The sequence below is a fragment of the Notothenia rossii genome (genome assembly GCF_949606895.1).
Source record: "Notothenia rossii genome assembly, chromosome: 2".
NCBI classification, from domain to species: Eukaryota; Metazoa; Chordata; class Actinopteri; order Perciformes; family Nototheniidae; genus Notothenia; species Notothenia rossii.
Window position 1 is genome coordinate 36,756,145 of NC_136904.1, and position 18,827 is coordinate 36,774,971.

The following is an 18,827-nucleotide window of genomic DNA, read 5'->3' on the forward strand; positions in this document are numbered from 1 at the left end:
TATGCTTAATTTATATTTATTCATCAAGCAACCACATCAATAACATTGTTTTTAAAACAATAAAATGGTCCTCTCTGGCAATGGTTTACTTATGTGTTTCACCACAATACAAGTAAAAGGCCACCATAAGGGTGTATGTCTTGACTCTAGAGCATTGGGGTTAGTCTAACATGAAAAGCATGGACAACAGAACATAAAATCAAGTTATGCAAACGGTTATAACATACAGTATTAAGAAATCATACAACACAACCATTTTTTTATGATTTAACTATGTATATTAAACATGTACATTCTATGTGTAAATCAAATATAACAATTTATAACAATGTATTATTTGGTTTTGAGAACAACAATGAGGTGATTCACCAAATAAACTATTTGTTGTTTATCTCAATGTCCCTAATTATACATCCTAAAAGACTGTGCATTGTACATGTTGATTGAAGTACTTCAATCAATCCGGTTAATAGCTGGAGACCAAAAAGGAAATATAACTGACAAAGCAATTAAAGCAAGTAACGCAAAAGAAACAAAAATGAACAATTAGAGGAAAGCTGTTATTGGCCTGCGGTGTAACAGGTGCAGTCATATAAAGTTAATGACAGGTAAATCCTATAAGAGATCGAAAATAATAATGCATCGGCATCCCGTTCTGGGAAAAAATGGAAAGACCTCCTGCTCTTGGACAATGATGTGCTCACCAAGTTGTATGGTAACCAGCAAGATATACTTGGAGATTTAGGAATTTACATTCTAGTTTTTTCAAAAAGGATCAAAAGTGAATGGTTCATTGCTCAGGATGCATTCCAGGGACGCTGAGCATTTTCTTCAATACAATTTAAGTTGTGTACAAGTGAAATGTTTGGCCTGATGCATAGGGAAAAGCCATATGGTCAACATATTCAAGGGTGATCTTCCATTGAGGAGTATGAATACAATCTCTAAATATAAAGTCAGTAAAGTATTTACATTTCTGATAGCACATCAAGTATTGGCGGATATTCGTGCTTGAGAGCAGCAGCAATCTGGGGAAATACAGAGAAACAAAAAAGAGGGGCAGATCAGAAACCAAATTTGAGGTTTTTGAATACACAATGTATGTTTAGCATTAATGAATACAAAAGTAACAGCAACATGTCTAGGTTGAGGCTAAATCAACAAAGATACTGTACATTAATTCATAATAAGTTCTTCATCTTCACTGGTGTCTGGACTGCTTAGGCCACTTTGACTTTCCTCTTCATGTTGAAGGAAACAAGCATCAGGACCTAAAGCAGTCTTGTACTGCTGCAGTACCACCTGCAACCTCTCCAACGCCTCAGCATGCTTCCTTCTTAGGGTGCACCCAAGTCCTCCATTCCCCTTGTCTACATCTGAAAATACACAAATTGTTATATGGACATACTATAAAGTAAGATTGCTTCACGAGGCCAGAGCACTTCAATGGAGTATATTCTCTCCCATGTACATATAAAGATGATTGTCACTGTCAAGGGACTTCATTATGTAAAATGGCCCGGTCGAATGGGCAAAGGCCATTATACTCCATCCAATTTCTGTGACCAAGAATGATTTGGGCTAGGGCTGCACGATATGGGCCAAAATTCATATCTCGATATTTTTTAGCTGAATGGCGATATACGATATATATCTCGATATTTTTTCTCTTACAGAGAGAAATAGCTCTGGTGATGCGGGAGTCATCCATACCATGTCCTGAAACACACAAAATTGAAAAACACCTTTTAATTTTTTTTTTACATGTAAAGAGGCAGCTCACTCAAAGGCAAAATCACAACTATTTGTGTTAATGCTGGATGTGTTGTGTAATGTGTAAACTACAGGCATGTTATTTAAAATTATTTTGGTAAAAACTACCAGCAAATGAATGCAACAGCTGTATAATTTCAGATCTGTGCAATTTTTACATTACATTACATTACATTACATTACATTACATTGCATTTAGCTGACGCTTTTATCCAAAGCGACTTACAATAAGTGCATTCGACCAGGAAGATACAACCTTTAAGAAAACAGAATCATATAAGTACATCAGGTTTCATAGAGCCAAACATTTCAAGTGCTACTCAACTGGCATTTAGAAAGCCAGCCCTTTATTAGTATATAAGTGCTTTGTAATTTTATCGCTCGAAGTGGAGTCTAAAGAGATGAGTTTTCAGTTTGCGTCGGAAGATGTGTAAGCTATCTGCTGTCCTGATTTCAATGGGGAGCTCATTCCACCATTTTGGAGCCAGGATAGCAAACCCACGTGTTTTTGCTGACGGGAACTTGGGTCCCCCTCGCAGTGCGGGTGCAGCGAGCTGTTTGGCTGATGCAGAGCGGAGTGCACGTGCTGGGGTGTACGGTTTAACCATGTCCTGGATGTAGGAAGGGCCAGATCCATTCGCAGCATGGTACGCAAGTACCAGTGTCTTGAAGTGGATTCTAGCAGTTACTGGAAGCCAGTTTTAATAAGAAATGTATTTAAAATCCACTATCTCCTCTCATTTGTTGCCCTCATCGACTTTCACAAACCTCACAGTCTGACTGTAAATGCACACAAACACCCCCATCAACTCCAGTAGGTCTGACAGTTTATGGAGCCAACTTTAAATTTCAGAAGTGGTACTGTATGATCCACAGTTTAAATAGTTTATCTTGTGGTCAATAGTTAAGACTCTTTGTGTGCATTTACAGTCAGACTGTGAGGTTTGTGACAGTGGATGAGAGCAACAGATGAGAGGAGACAGTGGATTTTAAATACATTTTTTTTTAAGATAGCACAGGTCTTAAACTATACAGCTGTTGCATTCATTTGTTGCTGGTTTTTACAACATAGCTTTAACCAACACGCCTTTAATTTACACATTACACAACACATGCACATAGTTTATCCGTTTAAGTTATTTATTTTATTAACATTATTTTCTAATTTCATATTAGTTAATTCAATATTGCACTCACCGATGGCCAGGTGAAGTCTGTGTCCAAAACACTGCATCCTCATCCACTTGTTAAGTCGCGCTGCTTTAACCACATTAGTCCCGTTGTCTGTTGTTATAGCGACCAGTCCCGTTGGTTTGAGCTTCCAGTTTACGAGGACATCCTGCAGGGCTTCAGCTATGTGTTCCCCGGTGTGGTCCTGGGGAAAGTAGCTGGTCTGGAGACAGGCACTTTTAATTTCCCACCCATCTAGGAAATGTATTGTCACACTCAGGTACGGCTCGCAGGTCCTGCTGGACCAGATATCGGTGGTCAGTGCGAAGTGAGACACTAGAGCGAGCCGGGCGAGGAGACGCTCTCTCACTTCGGTGTACATCTCGGGCAGGGCTTCTCTTGCAAAGTAATTTCGACCAGGTAACTCGTACCTGGGGTCAACAGCTTTTAGCAGCTTTACAAAGCCGGTCTGCTCCACAGTCGACGTGGGGACCATGTCTTTGGCTAAGTGATATGCCACTGCCTTCGTTATTTCACGCCACTTTTCGCTTTTTTTTTTCATAAGGCACACCACGTGTGAGTGAGTTGTGTAGCGTGATTTGCTTTGAGGCAGGAGGCTGACAAGTCTTCACGGTCTGGGTTGCAGCACGCAGTTTAATACACTCCTCATACTGCACTTTGTGCTTCTGTTGTAAGTGGTGGAAGAGATTTGTTGTGCTCGACCCTTTCGTTGCAACTTTTTTCCGGCATTGTCTACAAAGTGCATTTTTCTGCTCCACGTCTGCCGCTTGAAAACCAAACCATCTCCAAATGAGAGAGCCGTTTGTTTTCTTCTTAACAACCAGTTCATCCTCGTTTTCTGTATCACCTTCTCTCCTTTCTGTCTCCTCCTCTATCTCCGGATTGTTCGCTGCTGCTGCCATGCTTCTTCATGCAAATGTCGGGAGGTGGGGGTGAGGGCGAGGGGGTAGTGAGGGGGAGGCGGCAGGGCGCCGTTGCTGCTGCTTGGAGATACAGAGAGGCGGGCCGCGGGGCAGAGAGAGTTTGCAGCGGAGTTTGCAGCAACTTGCAGCTTGTTTTAATATATATCGATATATACGATATGATGTAATCCTATATCGCGCATGAAAATATATCGATATAAATTCAAAACTCGATATATCGCCCAGCCCTAATTTGGGCTGACTTTTATTTCCTTTAAAACTCATTACTCATACAAGGTAGGTTAAGTTTTGCTTTCAACTTACCTTCCTCAGCCACCTTATTTTTTAGAGCAACTGCCATGTTCTGCAACCATGTGCAATGCTGCGCCATCTCCCACAATAGGATGCCTTTCTCCTCTTGCAGTCTCCGTGTAAGCATGACTTGATCAAGTATCTTTTTCTTGGCTGTAAAGTTAGCTCAAATCCAATCACAGTTATGTATATACATGAATCACATTTTCATTATAGCATAACAATATGTTTAAAACTCCAAACATGTACTTTCAAAATAATCAAATGTATACACAATAAGAAAACTTAAGATATACCCTTAAACTAAATGAACGTTCTAACACTCTACATGATATGTGCATAACTCAGCAAGGTATACCTTCATATAACAGAACTTCAAATTAATTATTATGAAATATCTGAAAACTGACCCATGCCATGAACTTCCCACGGCCACAGCGCGGACATGATGCTCCCTCCAGAGAGGGAATGCTCCACCGCAGCAACATCTATGCCTCTGGCAGAGTCGTGTACCAGCTGGTTGTACTTCAGTACCTCCTGATTAAGGCGCTTTTTGTCGTCTGCAAGATTCCTTCGAAGTCGATGGGGGAGCTTGCTGCTGTCTGAAAAAGACATGAAGTAGTGGGATAGGGATATGTGACAAACTATATTTGCAAGTGCAAAAAATATATATAATTCAGTAGGTTGAATCTGCAACCTAAAACATTATATTGTTAAACCATTCTGTCGGTAAAGGGATTGCTTCCGCTGCCTCACACTTAGGTAAAGCCCCTCAATTCTTTACTGCAGTGCTGTTTGAAGGATGTCTTCAGAAGTACCCGATGTTTCTGATGTTCCTGAAGAAATAATATTAGCAGTAAAATGTACTGTTACACAACACGTAACGGTTCTGAGAAACAAAGTTGTGCAACATATTTACAAGGTTCTTACACCTTTTCCAAAGTAAAATTCAAGCACTTTTCAAGCATTTTCAAGGTGCATTTTCAAGCATCTTACAGCTGTTGTAAATTACATATTTATATACACATACTAATACTCAAATGATTAGTTCCCTACCTCACATTAAATCAGATGTTCTTTATGCTATAAACAACCAAGGACTTGGACAACCAAGGACTGTTGACCTCTGGGTGAGTACCTTCACTGGACTAACAATGGCTAATCCCAAACTGTACTGCTTTTTCCTTGCGTTATTCGCCGCCTCCAAATGCAAAATGCAAACCGCCACTACTATCATGTGTGATTATGAGGTCTCTACACAAGATGATTACTTTACATTCCACTGTCAATGTGCACCCAAAACAAACTAGGCATTGTGACTCACTGCTAGCTCCTTGCCGTGCTCTGATTGTATTAATACTGATGATATCGGGGAATGTGCATATTCATCCTGGACCGCCCTAGTTCTGACCTGTGCCCTGATGTCAATCTTTGTCACAATGATCTGAGTTTCCCTGACTTCTGCTCTCGTAAAGCTTTAGGTCAGGGGTCGGCAACCTTTTTGATATGAAGTGGCATTATAAAAAAAAATTGTTATCAGCGTGCCAACGATCGAGTATTATCAACAGGGGGGGGGGGGGGGGGGGGTTGAGGAGCTTGACGCTCGTCAACTATCAGCAGGAGGGCGAGGGAGCTTCGCTGCGGGGAAGAAGTGTGTGGACCTGTCAGCTCAACTTACATGATGCCGAATTTAAATAATTGGTTTAAACGGCATAATAATAAGGACGATCGTCCGTTCTGTGATTCTCCAGACTCAGAGCACACATGTTATGATATTAGTGTCATGCAGAGTGAGATGAGATCGCTGTCCCTTTAAGAGAGAGAGAGGGGTGTGGCTTGTGCATGTGTGTGTGGATGGTAGAGCGACAGTGAGTGAACGTGTGTATGTTTCTGGAAGTGAAACGAGGCAGCAGAAAAGCAGAGGTCTGTGATGTATTTTGTGAAACAGAAGAACAGCTAAATAAATGCAACGGCCTCCCAAGAAGAGCTCGCCTCTCTCCAGTCATTTAAGCTAAAGTGGGTTATTGAACCTGAAGCTTGTTGCTTCTGCCCTCCTCGACTACGGTCTGGGAGCCGACAGGAAAGTTCAACACACAAGATGGCCAGTCCGCCCCTTTGAAGCATATTATTTCGATAACAGATGAACAGATCGCCACTGGGCTTTCAACTAAATATACACAGCCACGCAAAAACTGCAGCATTTGTACAGCTCCTTATGGGTACTGCAATTAGTGAAGTGCTTTCCTCCGTGGTGAAACGATCAGCACTGCACCACGGAGGAAAGCGGCAGAAAGTCACCTATAAAGAGAGCGGGGCTGCGTTGCGTGCATGGCTTCCTTCTGCAGGTAACGGGGAGACGCGCTCTGGCGGCGGTCTCGGTCAGGATCCAAAAATACAATTTAAATATTTTGGACACTTATTCCACTTATTCCTAGTGTGCCACTGGTTACGGTGCCGCGTGCCAATGCTGGCACGCGTGCCAGGGGTTGCCGACCCCTGCTTTAGGTTTTTTACATGTAAATGCTAGAGGCATAACAACAGCCGGTGTTTCCCCGGTACACAAACACAATACACACACAAGCTTCCCCCAGACCAGTAATACAAACGAAAATGTGTCTTCGGGTCAATGTGACAGATTTCGATAGAGCAAGTCACATTTGGTTTAGGCACAAAACATACTACCAGTAGAAATACATTGCTTTTAAAACCGTTCTGTGTCGAATCAATAGATTATATTTCGTGACTATAACACGAAATGCCGTGAGTGCTTCATCCTCTGAACACCACAGGATGGCGACTGTAACGCACATATTAACATAGGTACGCTCCTCTGAAATGATTGCCCCCTGCAATTATTATTATTATCCCTCATCGAGTTCGCTATTCAGCTTGCTAACGTTAGCTTAAACAAATGCAACGTTAGCCTAATCCAAAATGCTCTACTATGGCGTACCTTTCATGTGGCTCGTCAGCGCAGACTCTCCCATCGCGAACAACTGAAATGATTTTTTTAGGGTAGGAGGCTACTCGTGGGCTCGACCCTCGTCTTAGCCATGGCTTGTATTTTTCTTCTGCTAGCCAACGCTCGTTGAAACTGCAACCTCCTGGCACACTGTCATCTAACCCTCTCATCAGAATGCCCAGGTCACACGTAACAAAAACACGCATAGGGTTTACAGGAAGGCCGGAGCGGAGCTGTTTTATGTAAAAGCGAAGCAATTAAGCGCGCTCCGACCTCTTTATTTTCTTTTAATCTAAAAAGCGAAGTAAAGCATTTACAATTTCAAGCACTTTATCCCAAATTCAAGCACCATTCCCAAGATTCAAGAACTTTTCAAACCTTGAAAACACCTCATAACATTTCAAGCATTTTCAAGGATTTCCAGCACCCGTACGAACCCTGTATTTAACACCTTTTAACACAAATTGATGGTACAACTATGGAAACTGGAACATATCAGAGATAAACATGGACACATAGTTGGCTTGCTATTGTTTCAAGATTATGTCCCTGTCTACTGAAATCCAGTGAGGGTCCCATTACGTGGCATGAAAAATCAGCCTTAAAAAAGTTCATCTAAAAAAGTATGCAATAATAGGGCAAAACCTTCCACTCACCTGCTTTGGGCATGTATATTCTGGTCAGGGCACAACGGGACAGGTAGCTGTTGACCTGCTCCACCTCTTCCCCAGCGGTCCTCCCTGCTCCCTCCTGGGTCTTCCCACTCCATATAATCTGATGGTAAAAGGTTGCTGGAATTGTTGTGCAAAGAGGCTACAAACTATTATACTAAACAGTATAGCTTAGATATTTACTACTTCAGTATTATAAATATAAAAAATATAAATGTACGTGATACAAAAATATTTCACATACCTCGCATTTGGTAGCATGGGCTCGAGCATGCATTACACTGAGGAATGGCTTCATGGTGGTCAGCTCCTGGAGAGCAGGAAGGACACTTGCAGCTTTCTCCATGTACGGCCAGTACTTGCAATCCACATCCATGGCGAAGAACTTGGCTTTGGCTGGCATGAGTTCCTTTTGAAGATACAGGGGGTAGGCGAATATCTCCCCCCTGTACATATTTAAGGCCTTCAAAGGAAACCCATGGCGACATACAGCAACCTCCATCCCTTCTTCATCCAGCTTCGAAGCCCTCCTTGCCGTCTCCCTCGCTGCTGTCCACTGGGAGTCCCCACATGTGCCTCTTCCCTGGGTCTAAGACACACATTACATCATGACAAATCAGTTAAAAGCAATGGAATCAAGATCTACACCATTTGTTCTAATTATCTGATTTCGGAGTAGATGGTAAGGAGAAGTAGCTGGATTTGAAGAAAGTCAGGGTCGGATATACATGGCTATTTTTGTGATATACCTATAAGGTAAAATGACGAATAAAAACTTGCATGTTTCAGTGATCTCTGTATTTTGTCGACAAATGCAGCCACCGCGCTGTCTTCTGCTACAAAGAGCCCATTAAAAAAGGCGCTGCCATCAGAACTGAGGAAAAAAAGATTAGCAAATATATCCATGAAATATAAACAGTAATCAAAAAAGTTAAATAACAACATTGTAAAAACAGCACCTTCCACTTCGCCGAAAGCGATACAGCTTTCTGTTTCCATCGGCAGAAACAGCCAACATCTCCGGCGTGCAGGCAGGGCAGATGAAAGGAGCACCACAGCAGAGCTGGTCTTCCTCATACTCCAGAAAGCTGCGCTGCAGTGCATCTCCGTTGACAGGTCCAGACTGGAAGATAATTACATATATTGCTGTGATTTTGTCTATTTACGGAAATGTTATAATGTATAATATGGTAAAGAATATTTACACTTACTCTTCCTCCACACTTTGTGCGATGCTCCAGCAGCTTTGCAAAGGCCTGTCTGGAGAATCCCGGAGAGATGACCTTGAGCTCTTCAAAGGAGCTCAGGAGGTCCAAGGTGTAAAGTGTGGAAATACTGACCGAAGCTGGCCAGTATCCACTCTTAAGGAGGACTTTCAAGTCGGGGGTCCACTGCTGCTGGCAAGTTTGACAGACATATAGTGGCAGATGCAAATCATAACGCCCTTGGAACAAGTAAATAAACATAATTAAGACACATTTTACAACAGTTCCATCTACAAATAGTCAAAGATGAAAAGATATTACATGAAGGTTTTACTCCAAGTGGAAGCACAATGCCTCAGCCCACAACAGTAAACATATAACAACAATTCAATAGAAATCCAAATATATATATACAGTATATATATTTGTTTACCATTGTAATAATTAAAATCACTGGTTTGCCTGGTACCACAGTGAAGTTTGTGCCTTTCCAGGAGCAGTTGGGTGCCTTCACAGTTGGCAATATGCAAGCTGTCAAAAAGAAAAGAAAAGCACTAATTACCATTATATGCTGGGCGAAGAGACATGTGAACATCAAAATGCAAGTTTGAGAGAGCATACCTTGGTCATGGGTGTCATATCCACCTTCCACTCTAACAACACACGTTGTTGGAATAATTGGTTTAAAAAAAAAACATTCATTAAACTGTCCCTGTTGTGGAGTGGCTGGTTCTTGTGATGAAGTACATCACAGTCTCCACAGAACCACTCCTCGGGGAGACACTCTACACCTTGGGAGGAAATACAAAATTATTCTAATATCCTAGAATTACTTTCATTTTCATGTGGGTTTTCTCTAGGTATCCAGTTTTCTAACATCCCAAAAGTCATGCATGTTAGTTGAAATAGCAGGGCACTGAGCATTAATACTGAAAAATTACAATTAGGTAAAGTAATTTAAATCAAGGTAAATGTTATCTCACCTAATAACAGCCGGCTCGTGGCAGAGGCCACACAGGGGATGACCAACAGCCTCTTTTTCTAGAAGGCATTGTAGGTGGTGTGGTCTCGCTTCTTTCCAGCGCTCTGAGGCTTTCTGCTTCCGAAAAGACCAGGATGAGGCAGAGCTTTTTTGAGGCTCAGGAGGAGGACATGAGGAAAGAATGTCAGAGAGTCTCTCCATATTCTTTTCTGTGAACAGAATGGGAAACTTTAACTGTAAATGACTACATTTAAGATGAACCCTAAAAATCAAGGATCATTTCTTTGCTCAGTATGGAACTAGCCAATATCTTTACTGAATTACATTCCTCGTTCGAGTCCTGAACTGTCAGTTGTGTATAAGGTTATTTTCTCTCACTAACACAATTTATTTAAAAATTGATTTTAGTTTTAAACTTAAAGCCATTTTTGTGATTTACCAAATTCGTGTTGTGCTGAAGGTTCAGTACGCAGAACCTCCACACTGGAAGACTGGAAGCCCTCAGTCGGGGGGGATGTGACTGTAAAACATCACACAGAGGGTTAACAACAGATAACTGATGATTTGTATTATCTACCTATTGTTTAAAAGCTTGTGAAATTAAATAAAGCATAGTTCTTATGACACCACAGTGGGAATGTCTCCGACTGTAGTGTCACTATGCGTTTATATATTGGAATTATTGTGGACCCTCAACAAGCAATTACTGTGTTTTAATTCGATTTTCCAACCATTTACTTAGTAAATTCATAAAAATGTAAAATAATTGGGATTTCAACCTGCAGCTGTGCCTTGGCGTCGCCCTCCACGCCTCCCTCTCGGCTTGCCACGTCCTACACAGCCCCTTTTAGGGGACTGTAAAGTGTCTCCTACAGAGCGTGCCCGTTTCCTCTCCTCAGCTGCTTTCTGTGACCAAGTAACAACTCATGTAAGGTTGATGTTGCTGATAAACTGATACCATATGACAGTGAACAAATAAAAGTAAATTCATTCACTTGAAGAACATTTTTGCTTCAAGTTTTTCCTACCATATACAACTAATGAAGTAAAACAAGTTGAACAAGCTTTATTTAGTAAGCCTCTGCCCCCCATGTTGTAATGATGAACCGTTTTGCAAAGGCCCTATACATTGATCCAAAATCTAGTTACTCTTGGCCTGTTCAGCATTTTTTGGATAACAGATAGTGCCAAATTCAAGTGGGAAATGAATGAGCTCATATGGGTTAAAACACCAACCTTACAGTAGCTTCAGCTAGCATGTGTTCATGCTTCAGCTCAAGAGCCATGCATTTCCCTTCTTTGGATGTGGAATTATTGGGGTCTGGGTTGTGTTCTGTTGCCATTGCAACACAGCCAGCCAGCCAGCCAGCCAGCCAGCCAGCCAGCCAGCCAGCCAGCCAGCCAGCCAGCCAGCCAGCCAGCCAGCCACAACAGATATGCAACAGCTGCTGTATGAGACAAACAGAGATAGAGAGACAGATTGTAAGATTGAGATGGATAGATGAAGAAATAGATAATGAATGATAGAAAAAGATAGAGACAATAACTATAAGAAAGGTAGGTAGATAGACAGAGAGATAGGTTGAGTTTGGCTCTTAAAAGTGCCGTTGGTTTTATGATGGTGTAGATCAGTGTATGGGTTTGTGGTGTGGGTACGGGAGCTGCAGGAGAGAACAGAAAAAGTGAATTATGTAGTGAAACTAGCTTTTTTAAATGCACATTGTGACGGTTTAACTACTTTAGACAGACTGAGTTCATTTACGTGTTTCCTGTTTCATACGCGTAACAAGCACATGGACGTGGACTATGCCCCTCCCCCCCAAACATATATTAAAATGTCGGCCAGCGTTAGTAGGCTACTGTCATGTGTAAAACAAAAGCGATTAAGATAACGTATAACTCACACTTTAACACCGACGTATGTAGCCGTAATTAAGACAAATATTTTTCACACACCACTTATGAGCTGATATAAATGTAGCTAAACTAGTTTAAGCTTATCTTGAACGTGAGCTAGCTAGCTAGCCGCCCGCAAGAATAATTTCACATTAATGTTGCTTTGCTGATTATGGCGAAAGCCTTTCTCAGACTTAAAACAGTTCAGTATGTATGATGAACCATGCGAGTAAAGGCTTAAAAAAAAGCCCCAATTACTAAATCTAAGCAAAACATGTATCAGACTTTAGTGACCCAACTTACTTTGCCAGAGGATGGATCGCAATGCCGGTGGCAGCGTCTTTTGCCAATAGGTGCTGCTCTGAATTATGTAATTTCCTGTACCGATTATACAATAAAATATGAATACATTTCCTATATTTTGACACGATAACTCTTTAATAACCTAAGTAGCCTACGGACAAAAACCAAAAAGTATATATTGCCTTATAAAATGCAGAAAAGTTTAAACATCTAACATGATGATAATAAATAAAAAATAATAATATCTTAAACCAAAATAAATCAAATGGAAAATTAACCTACAACAACAATTTAACATAAATAAAACAAGGATTAAAACAAGGATAAGTTTGACTTAATGTTGTGTAAAGTACCCGTTATGGTTAAACAAATTATTTATTTATTTTTTTGTGAAAATAATACAGCTTCCAGCTTCCCGAGACACGAAGAGGAGACACGAACAATTCTTCCACTTGAAATGCGTTTAAACTGTGTCAGAGAGATGTTAATCACGGGTACTGTAGTCATAAACGATAGCTGGGGATTATGGGTAGTGTAGTGTCTTTGGCCATCCTAAACTCGATGATGCTCGAAATGTCCCTTATAGGCCTACGTCTGTTTCCGGTTATTTTTATTTTGAAATTCAGTTCCTGAAGGACGGCAAAAAGCCTGAGATTATAGAATTAAACAAATAAATAAAAACAAGGATAATTGTGTGTTATTGTTGACTAAATAACAGTGTGTTATTTTGAAAAGAATAACAAATTAGAAGGAAAAATGAGCCCCATTTATTTTCCTCACAGACAGCAACAAAATTCCGAAATGATACGATTTTAAATAAAAGCAATAATCGTGGCTTGATATTGAGTAAGAACATGTTTTTATGAACCACACAGCTTCCGGTCTTCCTATAACACGTAATGCCGTGAGACTGGGTTGGTCAGAGTGAGAAACTGATAACTACAGCTCAGGTGAGGTAAAGGACTCTTGAGTGTTTAGACAGTTAACTTAGTCTAAATTCTCTGTGGGTCTCAAACGGTTTGGTCACCATTTATGTAACACATATTTCCATTTGAAGGGGGAGTGATTTGTAAAATATGCATCAATAATAAAAAAAAAAAATTAATTAGGCGAAAAAAGGTAAGATAAACTTTAAAAACTTGTTGAGAGCTAAAACTGGTTTTTGCTGCTGCCTCAAAGAGGAGCAGGGGGGAGAGGAGGGAGACGGGTGAGGCTGGTTCAGGAGCCCAGACCCACTCACAGCTATAAATGAACCAAAAACAAATAAATAAACCAGTTTCAATGTGTTTTCATATTGGATATGGTATGTTATTGGTTATGGCCATGTTCTTATGATTTTATGATTATTTAAATGTATACAGCTCTGTTCCATATGGGTGTAGTCTCTTTATTTTCCCCTCAAAGTGCACCAGATTGATGCATTTAAGTCCAACAGTTAAAAAAAAAAATCTTACCAGGGGAGCACCCCCTAGAGGATTTGAGGTCCACCTCCACTTAAAATATGTTCACATGGATAGGTTCCTAAATAGATTTGCAATTTTTTTTTAAATAGTAACCCATGTCCATATGCTTATTCTGGGGTAGTAGATTTAAAGTTTAGGGCTATCACTATGGGCAGCAACGCTGTAAATATTGACAAATAAATCCAGGAAAATGGCTCAAAAGAAAACTGGTAGTGGCCTGGCAGGGTGTATAATTCCCGGCCTGACTTATTGTCCCAGTCCGGCCCTGGACAGATGTCCCTGCTTCAGGCAGTTTGCAGACTGAACGTTGGTGCGAGGAAAGGAGTCTAGAGCCTCTGTCTGGTACATTGGGCTCTATTCTATCCTATCTATAGCTACTGGTGGACAAGGGGCTTGCTCATGCCACAGTCAAGGTGTGTGCAGCAGCCATCTCGTCCTGTCATGAGGGATTTGGCGGCAGACCAGTCTTTAGCCTACCGCTTATGAAGCGTTTTTTGCAGGGGATCAGGAGCCCAGTGGTGCATGTCTCCACCCCGCAATGAGAACTGCCACTGGTGCTCGAGGCTTTGGTTACAGAACCGTTTGAGCCTCTGGAGCTCTCCTCTCTGAAGGCGCTATCATTGAGAGAGAGAACCAAAAAGAAACAGCTATGATGCTTACTTTGACTTCTGCCAAGAGAGTATGCAAACTGACCGCTCTATCAGTGCGCCCGAGTTGCCTTGCCGTGGAGGATATATACAGTACACGGCGGCATCTTGGCCTGCGCCAGGCCCGTTCATAAGGTAAGTATCTCTTAGACATGTCTGGCTCCTTTTTCATCGTCGGTGCTTGCTGGGGCAACACAGGACTGGTGAAAGGAGGAGGGTTGTGGGTCAGTGAGCTGTATCCGACCCCCTTGGACATAATATACTTACGTTTTCTCATGCTTCTTAGGGACCTGGGAAACGTGGTGCGCAGTAAGCCCCATACAGGGCTGGAAGTCTCCCCGCCTGGCCATAGGCCCCACTGAGGTCCATGCGCACTCTACAACACGAGTTATGGCTGTGTAGACAGCCTTGTTCGACGGCGTGAGTGTGGAAGACATACACTTACGTTTTCCCACGCTCCTTAGGGTCCTGGGAAACGGGGTGCGCGGTATTTAGACACTTGCACTGGCACCTGCAGGGTGGAGCTATGGGCTTATTCAGACCTTATTAAGCTCTACCCAGCCAGGTAAGCTGCGGCCCGACTTCTCCGCGGTCACAACCTATGTACCCATAGAGTCCAGTAGAGGACGGAGCCTGTGTGAGATAGAACGATAGGTTACGTATTGTAACCCTAGTTCTATAAACAAAGGTGGAGCCCTCTACCTAGGGGCCCTGTCTTTGCTAGCGGAAAGACAGGAAGCTAACAACAGCAGTGGAATGACCTGTCACTCAATGTGACCACGCCCCATGCATAACTTTAAGGCTTAAAGGTGGGGTAGGTAATTTTGGAGAAACCAGCTGGAGTGCGCTACAATTGGAAAATACACAGCCGGAAAAAATCTGCCACTTCCTTACAGAGCTCCTCCTCCAACACACACGAACGCGCACATGACCAATGAGGGCATGAGATAAGTTTGTGCACAGATGGAAGGCTGACAGGCAGGTGGGCCATCCAGTTATTTTAGCCGGGCAGGCTAAAATGATTGGTCGTGCTTTTTACAGTACTACGGCTTCCACAGATTACATTTTTTTATGGATTTTTTGTCAAAGCACTTAAGATATTCATTGTTATCGGGATGTTAAGAGCATTCCATGGAATATAACAAAAAGTGTATCTCGAGCCGGTTTCTCAAACGTACCTACCCCACCTTTAATATAACTTAAACAAATTATAAATGGTTGTAACTCATTAATAAATGGGAATGTGTTTTACACTTTACAAGGCTCCCTTTTGGCAGTTATAAATGTTAGTAACTCATAGGGTTGCAAAGGGGCGGAAAGTTTCCGCTAAATTTCCATGGGAAGTTAACCTGGGGAATTTTGGAAATATTCGATGCAAAATTACAAAAAAACATGACATTTCAACAGATTTAAAAATAATAATAATAATAATGTTTTAAGTAGAATAGAAAAGTTTTAATTATTTTATTGGACAATTATTTGTTTCATTGACGAACGAAAACAGGAATGTTGAGTTAAATATTACTCATCCTCCCAACCCCACTCATTAACAAATGAACAAAAATGCACCCCCATCCAAAAATCCCCACAAAGTCCCATTCAAAATGTTAAATGAAAAGAGCCCTTCTCCCTCCAAAAAGTCCCATTAAACATGCACATCTTCCTTCAGGCAATCCTCTGCATTTTTACTAAACCCTTTCAGTCAATGGGCTCTTCCTGGGCCTCATCAACATCCAACTCTGAGACTTCCTCTTCAGTGTCACTGTCCAGCCTTGTTGAGGATGGCTCTGTGTCAGGCTCAAAGAGCCTTAGGTTTGCCCGAATGCCAACCAGTTTTTCCACTCTCACATTTGTGAGCCTGTTGCAAACCTTTGTGTGGTCTCAATAGCCATGCAGTAAGCAGTGTGCTATGGCATGGATATTCAAGTGTACTTGAATGGCATCTGTTTGTTTTAGTCAAGATTATGCTAAAAATATACTTTCCCCAACTATATTTAAGTTCCCTATGAAGAGCCAACTTTCAATTTGGAAAATTCCCAGTTTATTCCCGTTAATTCCCGTGGAAAGTTTCCATCTTTGAAAATTCCCGGAATTTTGCAACCCTAGTAACTCATAAATAAATGGTCATAAAGAGATGCCAAGAAAAATCAAGATGGAAGGGGGGGAATCAACTCAGTGAACAACAGATACCAAGGATGTTGGCTGATGAAGAATACAAAGTAAGCTAGCCAATATAAGGCTTAGTCATCTTGCCAAATAGTGAGCCTGTGTTGATGTATGCAAACTATGTTCAAACTGCTTTATAAATGGTTCTTAATGATTAATAAAGTGTTTACAACCTAATTAATAAACCCTTTATGAATCGATTATAAGGGTATCTCATTGTAAAGTGGTACCGGGGACCTTACAGTATATCCGCCTTAGAGATACAAGTAGCGATCAAATCAATGCAAAACGGGAAGTCAAAGTAAAAGTAATTTTACAGGGCATATTAGTATTTTTTAGTCCCAATTCTAGCAAGGATGTTTAATGATTCACTTGAGGTAGGCCGATTATCTGCAACCCTCGGGGCGACAGTGGCTGTGAGGGAGTGCTCTCGTCTTTCAACCAGAAATGGGTTTGATTCCCACCCGTGCAGTACGCATAATGAGCTGTACACATGCCGCAGTGTTTGAGTGGCTGTGTCTTTAATTGTAAGCCCAGTGGCGATCTGTTCATCTGTCATACATGATCATACAATAACGCCATCGAAATTAATATGCTACAGTACTATTACTTCTGGGTCTTTGTGTGTTATTCAAGCTCGGCTGTGTGTGTGTGTGTGTGTGTGTGTGTGTGTGTGTGTGTGTGTGTGTGTGTGTGTGTGTGTGTGTGTGTGTGTGTGTGTGTGTGTGTGTGTTTGTGTGTGGCAGGATCGCATTTTGTTTGAGCGAGCAAGAGAGAGAGAGAGAGTGGTACCGGGGATTGTTGTTATTAGCATCTTGTTTGTTTGTTTGTAGCCTTTATTTAACCAGGTGAAAGCCCCTTGAGATCCAAAGATCTCTTTTTCAAAGGTGACCTGCAGGACATTAGTTACACATGTAACATAAAAACAACAGAACAACAATAAGGATCACATACAACATAATGTACAGGGTACAGTTTACAAACTCTATTTACAGTGATAGGTACCGTATCAAACAGCATGTCACCCAGCCGAGTTTTAAAATGATGCAGGGGAACCAAAGTGCTCAGTTTTAAACATGTTTGCAGACTGTTCCAAGTTAGTGGAGCTGCACAACTAAAAGCTTTCTTCCCTAAGACAGTCCTAGCACTTGGCACATTTAATAAAACAACATCATGAGATCTCAGGCCATAAGTACTTTCAATTCGTCAGGAGATCAGAGAGCAGATATAAAAAGGTAGTTTACCCAACAAAGCTTTATAAATAAACGTGTACAAATGACTGAGCCTCTTTACAGTAAGTAATGGCAAACCTGCCTTGGCATACAGGGTACAGTGATGTGTAAGTGCTTTACAATTTGTGACAAATCTCAGTGCGCTGTGATAGGCGGCATCTAACTTTTCCAGGCAATGGGCAGGTGCATTCACATAGATCAAATCACCATAGTCCAGCACAGGTAAAAAGGTCACAGGGACTAGCCTTTTCCTGGCCTCAAGCGAGAAACAGGACTTGTTTCTGAAAAAGAAACCCAGTCTAATCCTCAGCTTTTTAAGCAGGTTATTGACATGAAGTTTAAAAGTAAGACAATCATCAAGTCCTTGCATAGTAACAATATCTAAAACAGGCTCTGGCTTCTTTTGAGCTTTTGAAAATAGCATTACCTTGGTTTTATCAACATTTAAAAGAAGCTTAAGCTCAGAGAGCTGAGTCTGAATAATGTTAAAAACAGCCTGTAATTTAACACCATCCTCCTTAATGGAGGGACCTGCACAGTACATCACGGTATCGTCCGCATAAAGATGTAAAGTAGCTTCATTCACATTTTCACCTAAACTGTTGATATACTATATATGGAGAATAAAAGTGGACCTAAAACAGAACCTTGAGGAACAGAATTAGCAATGTTTAACCAATCAGAAGTGAGCCCATCAAAGTGAACACATTGGGATCTTTCAGAGAGGTAGTTCATAAACCACCCCACTGCATGGCTGGATATGCCAATACTGAGTAGCCTCTGCTTTTAAGATGCGATGATCGACAGTATCAAACGCTTTGGAAAGGTCAATAAATAGAGCTGCACAACTCTGCTTATTGTCTAAGATACTCGTAATGTCATTCACCACTTTCATTGTCGCAGTGATGGTGCTATGTTGCTTTCTGAAGCCTGACTGATGTTTAGACAGGATATTATTTTTACATAAAAACTCCTTTACTTGTTCACTCACTAGGGCGTTCGAGCACCTTCGCCAGAACTGATAATTTAGAGATTGGCCTATAGTTATTTAAAATAGTTGCCTCCCCATCTTTTAGTAAAGGCAAGACATAAGCTGACTTCCATACTTTTGGAATTGCATTT

The 18,827-nt window shown here is 41.3% G+C and overlaps 1 protein-coding gene and 1 long non-coding RNA gene across 11 annotated transcripts; one reads left to right on the forward strand and one right to left on the reverse strand.

Moving 5' to 3' along the window:
- Positions 1-10,907, reverse strand: LOC307029074 (uncharacterized protein). 10 transcript variants are annotated; one of them, XR_013805209.1, is made up of 16 exons: positions 10,778-10,907; positions 10,438-10,518; positions 10,000-10,207; positions 9,638-9,807; positions 9,450-9,547; positions 9,023-9,208; positions 8,771-8,934; positions 8,592-8,685; positions 8,056-8,400; positions 7,797-7,914; positions 4,589-4,780; positions 4,191-4,343; positions 1,675-1,719; positions 1,176-1,376; positions 973-1,028; positions 1-473 (listed from the first exon to the last, which is right to left on the reverse strand). XR_013805209.1 is itself a non-coding variant. In XM_079664665.1 (15 exons), exons 5-14 carry the CDS (start codon positions 9,450-9,452, stop codon positions 1,177-1,179), a joined length of 1,500 nt encoding a protein of 499 aa, XP_079520791.1. In that variant the 5' UTR covers positions 9,453-9,547; positions 9,638-9,807; positions 10,000-10,207; positions 10,438-10,518; positions 10,778-10,907; the 3' UTR covers positions 1-1,028; position 1,176. The 10 variants fall into 10 exon arrangements, 8 of the variants coding, with proteins under 8 accessions (XP_079520791.1, XP_079520790.1, XP_079520792.1 ...); XR_013805210.1 differs by having other exon boundaries at positions 973-1,376; XM_079664665.1 differs by having other exon boundaries at positions 1-1,028.
- LOC307029075 lies at positions 10,788-11,646 on the forward strand. Its single transcript, XR_013805211.1, has 2 exons — positions 10,788-10,906; positions 11,242-11,646. It is a non-coding gene; the product is annotated as an uncharacterized lncRNA (long non-coding RNA).
- Positions 11,647-18,827: the final 7,181 nt, after the last annotated feature.